Source organism: Pundamilia nyererei, unplaced genomic scaffold (assembly GCF_000239375.1).
Source record: "Pundamilia nyererei isolate P.nyererei 1_Seehausen unplaced genomic scaffold, PunNye1.0 scaffold00195, whole genome shotgun sequence".
NCBI classification, from domain to species: Eukaryota; Metazoa; Chordata; class Actinopteri; order Cichliformes; family Cichlidae; genus Pundamilia; species Pundamilia nyererei.
Genome location: NW_005187596.1, coordinates 705,962 through 713,495, shown reverse-complemented (window position 1 = coordinate 713,495; position 7,534 = coordinate 705,962). Strand labels below are relative to the sequence as shown.

General features: G+C 38.7%; 2 protein-coding genes across 2 annotated transcripts in view; both read left to right on the top strand.

The window, feature by feature from the left end:
• Nucleotides 1–1,836, top strand: part of LOC102197807 (regulator of G-protein signaling 8-like) — a 12,202-nt gene extending 10,366 nt beyond the window's left edge. The window contains exons 3-4 of the mRNA XM_005747361.2: nt 498–664; nt 898–1,836. Of these exons, the coding sequence (XP_005747418.1) occupies nt 498–664; nt 898–1,074 (344 nt within the window). The 3' untranslated portion in view covers nt 1,075–1,836. The remainder of the gene's footprint in view (nt 1–497; nt 665–897) is intronic.
• Nucleotides 1,837–4,834: 2,998 nt separating this feature from the next.
• LOC102197528 (regulator of G-protein signaling 21) overlaps nt 4,835–7,534 on the top strand; it is a 15,026-nt gene continuing 12,326 nt past the window's right edge. The window contains exon 1 of the mRNA XM_013914409.1: nt 4,835–4,910. The gene's annotated coding sequence lies outside the window, so the exon portion shown is untranslated. The remainder of the gene's footprint in view (nt 4,911–7,534) is intronic.

Here is a 7,534-nt window from a genome sequence, read left to right as displayed (position 1 = left end):
TTTTTTTTTATAATTTATGGAATTGAAAATCTAGACTTTTTATAAATTAAGACACTAAAGTTTTACAAAAACTAATTTAGAAATATTTTCCTTGGACCATGATGGACACAAACCACTAGCAAATTTAGACAATTTGGAATCATTTATATAACACTATAAGACACTTTTAAAAGAAAATATAATCATGTAACGGCCTATGACATGTTATGATTCACAAATATTAGGCTAAAGTGCCTTTACTGTATGTTTAGGGTGTTACCAGATATACTGTTTTTTAAATGCAGTTGTTAGCATCACAAATGTGAGCTACCTGAGCTCTGGAAGCGACTGATTGAGTTTTGTGGTGTAATACAGATGAGGAAAAAAAAATCCAACCTGTGAAGTTATAAAACTGTAGCAGTTGAACACACAGGTCCTTAAAAATTCAAGTCTTTACTTCTTCAGGGTTTGAAATGAAACTGTCTGTATTTCAAAGTGCTTTTGTTGTTTTTGCACAGCTGGCCAGCTGGTGTTTGAGGACTTCTTGAGGACAGAGTACAGTGACGAGAACCTTCTTTTCTGGCTGGCCTGCAAAAAGTACAAGAAAATAACCAGAGTGACAGAAATGACCATTGCTGCCAAACGGATATACACTGAGTTTGTCCAAGTTGGTGCACCTAGACAGGTATGGCTTTTGTGAATTGAGGAGTAAACAAAGTCAGACCTGTGTCTCTACAAATCACCCCCGGTTGGAGGTGAATTTGACTCACTTTTACTATAAAAACATTCAAATAAAAGGAAATATTTCACTCTCTGTTATTCAGTACTAAACAGTTTATCTTTTACAGTTAAACACATGATGTAAAAATATATTCAGAAAGAAAGGGTGAAATAAAAGCTGCTGTTTTCTGAACCTAGATAAACATTGACTGTGTGACCAGAGAAGAAATCAGTAAAAATATCTCTCAGCCGGGGCCAAATTGCTTCGACGGGGCGCAGAAACTGATATATGGCCTGATGGAAAACGACTGTTACCCACGATTTCTGAAATCAGAAATCTACCAAGATCTCCTGGAGCCGGCTGAACAGCAATGAAAGTAAGATGAAGAAGAAGAAGACAAAAAAAACATGGCTGACACCTCTTTGATTGATTGATTTTGCACCTCAGAAGACTCTTTAGAAACTCAGTTAAACAAAAAGGGCTGCCTGTCAGACGAAGGAGGAGTGAAAGGACATACAGAGCTGTTGGTATGGAGACTGACAGGATCTAAAAGCCAAACATGATCTAAATAATGTATTAAGCTGCTTTTGAAGTCCATTTTTGTTTTGGATTTGATGGTGCACAAAACGCCTGTAATTCAAAAAAAAAAAAAAAAAAAGATATCACGCCTTGAAAAGTTGACATTTGTTTGGATGAACATCAAGGGTAAATTCTGTCATTTGTAAACACTCCTCCTTAAATGATTTAGAATATGTTTTGGGAAAGTTAATTTTTCATTACACTGTCTTTTAGTATCCAATCACACAAACTAATAAGATGTGAACAGTACCTAAGCAATATGATAGGATGTAACAGGTGATGTCATCTCTTTGGCCTGATGAAATTCTCTTTGTGTATATTTGAAAAGTGTTTTTTTATGGCAGTAGGAAATGTACAAAAATGTTCTATTGTTGCAGCGGTGAATCACACGGGCTTAGATTTAGTTTAGTCTGGCTGTACATAACCTGCTGCCTCTGGAAAGAGTTTGTTTGCTGCACAGCTTGGAAACAGGCTGCCAATCATCTGATTACTGTACAATGTGATACCACCGGACCATTGTACGCTCCCTGTCAAAATATTGACAGTAAATATCGTATTAAAAGAGCACTGTATTGTTGTTTTTGTTGGATAAATCCTGCAGCTGCTGTGGCTGATTAGTGGTTAAAAAATAGTTCTACGCACGAGGCTGTGTGTTCGCAAATGAGTGTGTGTGGCCTTCACTGTGGCCATTTTGTCAAATGATGTGTCAAGCACCTCTTCTATATGAGCATGCACAGAGCCTGAAGCACAAAGCCTGGGTTAACAGCAAAAAGTTGATGAGCACCATTGTGATACCCGTTATGTCTGACTGGAGTTTTTGCATTTGACAAACCAGCTAACATAAAACTTGCTTTGTAATATCAAGTTTGGCGTTTAGGACCAGCACAGTTCAGCTGGTTTGCTAAAATAGAGTGGTGAAATAAATATATTCACTTATAAGAATAAGAATTGTGTGTAGCATGTGGACATTATCAAAGATGGACTTAGATTCCAGGCCTAAAAAGGTTAGACAGAAGGAAAATGCCTTAAACTTGCGTTCTGTTTAACTGCCAGTAGGGGGCAAACTCTAGAAGTCTGTAAGAAAATGATTTGACCTCAATAAATACTTTACAGATGAGTTTATGGCTCCAGTCACTAATTTCAGATCATATTTAACAAAAAGAAACAAACAAAAAAAAATAGTCAATTTTCTAAATTAGAGTTATTCTAAAAGCCAGAGCTGAGGATTAATAATTGGCCTATGAGCATGAGGTTTCACAGTCAGGCATGCCTCCTGCTTGTCATGTTCCGTTTCAAGATGGTGAAGGTAAAAACACTCAACCTGAGGACTTACGTGGACCATTTCAAAAAGAAATGCTGCTGCAGTAAATGAAAGAAATCAGTCAGCACGACTCTTTGGCCTTTTTTGTAGGAAAATGTAGGAAATACACGTGTAAAAATGTCTGGAAAAGTTCTGGTAGCTTGTTGCAATGATTATATTGTAATTATACATTACATTTATTTTATTAATTTATTAATTTTATTGTAGACACATTGTAAAATACAGAAGACTCTATAGTATATAGTATACTTTGTTATAAATATACATTTAGGGCGCTCAACTGTCGTCTTTTCCAGGTTAATTCTGGCCTCTGATGTTTGACACCCATTTTATACCGTCTATGGTAGGTTTGCACTCTTGCCTTGACTGTTATATTTTTCTTATAATCTCTAAAACTGTAAATGACTTGCTCCAGTTGCCTGAATCAGGTCCGTGTTTGCACAAATGGAGAGTTAAATGTCACGTGTCACAGCGAGCCTGACGCAGACAGCCTAAGTTAACAGATAACGTTTAAACTCATCATCTCTAGATAACATTTGTTGATGAAGGCTAGGTCAAGCTTGCTCCATAGATAGTACACCCCTCAGAAGTAAGGTAAATAACACCTAGTTTGAGCCACTTTGGGTATGAAGACATATTGTGTCCTTGTGTGGTCTCATTGAAAAACAGGCTTTAAGAGAAACAGAATCTCTGCTGTTTTATTCTCAAGCAAAAAAAAGAAAAAAAGAAAAAAAAAGAATTAAAATAAATTACTCGCAAAAGTGTTTTTGAGGACGAAAAACATCTTCTACAACTTTCTCAAAAGTGTTGTTTAAAGTACAACCCATACTGTAGCTACTGAGGTGTGAAAGAAGGACAACAGGGACCTAACGACGGTGATAATACTACAAATGTTCAGGGCTGCATTACATGTGTAAAAAAAATAGTTCATATATTTGTGACATGACTTATATCAACTAATGGTTACTTCCATGGCCTCTGTGAAAGAGGCTTAAATCTTAGAGCCAAGCTAACTAAAGATAATGTCAGTTTTCAAGATGTTCATTATAAAAATATAAAAGTCTTCTGACACCTTATAAGTGGTTTAAAGCATTTTGAGGATATGACCTCAAGTGCTTTCAAGTGCAAATAGAGCCTGACAAGAGGTTTGATTTCCTCTATGGAGGACAGTCACTGAGAATGCAGAAGAGATACTGTAACCATACATGAAGAGCTGATGAACTGCAAGTGCTGAAGAGTCATGAAAGGCTTACTCTGGAATATTTGGAATGAAACTGAAAATGTAAGAGGCCTTTCAAAGAGAAAAAAAAGAAAAGCATACATCGAGGTGCTCTCCAAAGTTACTGATTCAGCTATATGAATGCTTCTCCACACAGCACACCACAGGCTGCTATGAAAAGTAAACAAATCCAACAATGGACATCAAGAGTCCTGGGCCTGATTTTATACAACAAGTGTAAAAAACATGGAAAGTAACATGTTCCAGCAAGGAGTCACTATTTGTAAGTGATTTAAGACTTAATTCCATAGTGATTTTTTTTTTCATAGGGAGCTAATGTCACTGAATAAGACTGGAATAATTTACATCAGCCATTCTCAAAGTCAAAGTGCTGCAGCCCACTTCAAAAGCAGAAAATCCCACAGAGGCCCATCTGACCATAAATGTTTGGTTGAATCCAAATACAAGAGAAACTGAAGTATCTATCTACCTATCTATCTATCTATCTATCTATCTATCTATCTATCTATCTATCTATCTATCTATCTATCTATCTATCTATCTATCTGATAGATAGACCAATAAAACTGTACATACCTCTGTACACTGTACATTTGCAGTATACGTTTGGTCCACCAGAGGGCCACGGTCTACATAATGGGAATCAGTGATTTACATGAATTCTCCATAACACATAGCACCACTGCATCATCCATGTAAGCAATGAAGCATTCTTCATACTGTTGTAACTTCAATATGTGAAGCAAGCTGACACTACCATGCTGGTTAAAATAGTTATTTATTTACTTGTTTATTTTTTATTTATTTGTTTTTGTGGGGGAGGGGGGTTATGGGTTAAAAACATTTGCTTTTAAGCATATAGTAAATTCCAGCTGAAGTGACTTTTTCTAAAAAAAAAAATTAAAAAAAAGAAGACGAAGAAGAAGAAGAAGAAGAAGAAGAAGAAGAAGAAGAAGAAGAAGAAGAAGAAGAAGAAGTAGTAGTAGTGAATTTATTTCTCAAGTTTGCAGCCCATGCTGATTGAACATGTCCCTTTGATGGAGATGCAGGAGGTTCTCGGTTCAGTTCAGGTAAGAGTGACGATTGGACCCAACATTCAGAAGACTGCTTCCCTCACACACGTGTCCTGTGTTCAGTTAATGGGTGCTTAGTGAAGGTTAGAGAGGATTTTTCATTCTTTCCATCTTGTTCTCTCATGCACATAGAATAAAATAGCCCTTTACAATGGAACATATATTGCACAGATATCGTTATCTGACTGCAGGGCAACCTGCTTGTGACAAATAAAGCTTTCATTCATTCATATTCACTGTCATGGTGCAGAGTGCAAAGATGGCCCAGCATCTGCTACTTTGAACGGTGAATTATGCAAAGCTATTCTGCTACCGCAGACGAGTTCAAGAATAACTACATGAAGTTGGAAATGAGCAGAACAGGTCCTCCTTGGGTTGCTAACAACTCCAGTAGTTAGCATGAAACTTGTTAATAAATGATGATCTTTCCAAATGTACCGACTCTCTGTGGACATCTGTGTTTCTTAAGCATAGTCAGTCATGCGCTTTTTAGTGGCTTCTGTTATATTGTGTTACTTTAACAGCAGAGTAGAGCTTACAGATATTAATCTTTTAGTGGTTACAAGCATCCCACACAACAGCAAAGTATGTAAATGTGTCATTTATTTTCCCTGAAAGGCAAAATATCTGTTTTCATAGCACAACAAAAAAAGACAAGAAAAGTATAAAGTAAAATGTAACAACACACATTTCTCATGACGGAAATTAGCATCTAATTCCCAACTACCGTCATTTATAGTAAAAGAAAAAAAAGATGTATCAAAATGAGGACGGCATGATATAAACAAGAGATTGTGACATATATTTTCTGATCTTATGTTGTGTTTCCTGAATGAGCCATGCACGGAAACCTTTTGTGGACCTCACACACGACATCTGCAAAATGTAGTCGCTCTGTGCAAGCAATCCTGCAGGGAGCTAGCTTCTGCCTGTCTGATTGGTCTGGCATTATCTGATTGTATTTCTGGTGCTAGTGGAACTCAGCATGGGCTTAATACTCAGGAGAGACAGGATAGGACGGGATAAGATAGGATAGGGTGGGATGGGAGAAAAGAGGCTTGACAGCGAAGGTCAAAATGTAGGAGGAGAAGGAGACAAAAAGAAAAGAGAATCTGTAATTTAGAAAAAGGGAAAAAAGGAAAGCAGAGAAGGATTAGGAATAGGGAGGAGAGTGGAAGAGAGTGGAGACAAGTAATGAGAAAAAGAAGGATTTGTGGTGAGTTTACAATGAAATGGGGGGGGGGGTGAATTAGGAGAGGCGGTAAGGAAAGGAGGAAGGGTATAGAGAAAGAAATAAGTGAAAGCACAAACACTGGAGAAAACTGAAAAGAACAGTGGGATGCAGGGAGGCAGAGGAAGCAGGAAGTGATTGAGAAGAGAAGCATGGCAGGGCAAAAGAAGGGTAGGAAAAAAGATGGGGGTTGTGTTAAAGAAGGAGGGCTCAGGGGCAGAGAAGCCCCAGCAGGTCGATGTAATGTGAGCAGTGGGTGGGAGATAAGGCAACCGAGTCTCTGCTGACTCCCACCAACTGTTCCTTCTCCCCCAACTTTACACAGTCTCAACACACACTCCCACAGATTAACTTCTCCTGTGGCAGACCTTCAGCGCTTTAGCACAGAAGCTTTAGAGATACGGGGCAAGTGATGAAAGAGTGCTTTTATTTCTACGCTAGCTTGTAATCTAAGGATGCAACAACTTTTCCCGTGTAGCTTTCTCCCAGCTAGTGTGCCAACGGGTGTGTTAGTGTGGGGGAAAAAACAAAGTGGGGAAAACCACGCTGTATCATTCACAGAGAATATTTGACACAGTTATCGCTGTTGTTGTTTTTTTTTGGTTTATCAGCTGTCGGTGGTAATAGGGTGCAAAGAGGGAATACAATGTGCGAGAGAAGGAAAGAGGAAGGATTTAATAATAGCTATAGGCTTCATGAGGAAGGAAGTACTCTCAAGACGTCCATTCAACCTCAGTGATACACTAAGGCACACTACGCTGCCAAAATATTCACACACTTCACACGCATATGAACTCGAGTGACATCCTGGTCTTAATCCATAGGGTTTAATAGGATGTCGGCCCACCCTTTGCAGCTATAATAGTTTTGACTCTTCGGGTAAGGCTTTCCACAAGGTTTATGAGTGCTTATGGAAATTTTTGACCATTCTTTTGACCATGAGGTCAGACACTGATGTTGGACCAGAAGGCCTGGCTCACAGTCCCTGGTCCAATTCATCCAAAAGGTTGAGGTTAGGACTCTCTCTGACTGTGTTTTGGTGGAGAAGAACTCGCTTGCTTGCACACTCATCCACGTCTTTATGGATCTTGCTTTGTGCATTGGTGTGCAGTCATGTTGGAACAGGAAGGGACCATCCCTAAACTGTTCACATAAAGTTGGTAGAATGACATTGTCCAAAATGTCTTGGTGTGCGGAAGCATTAAGAGTTCCTTTCACTGGAACTAAGGGCCCAAGCCCAACTCCTGAACAACAACCCCACACCATAATCCCTACTCCACCAAACTCTGGCACAGTGCAGTCAGACAAACACGTCACTGCATGCCTTCCATAACTGAAAGGCAATCGTATTTCTGTTTGTGTCGACAATGTGCTGTGCCTCAGCATCCAC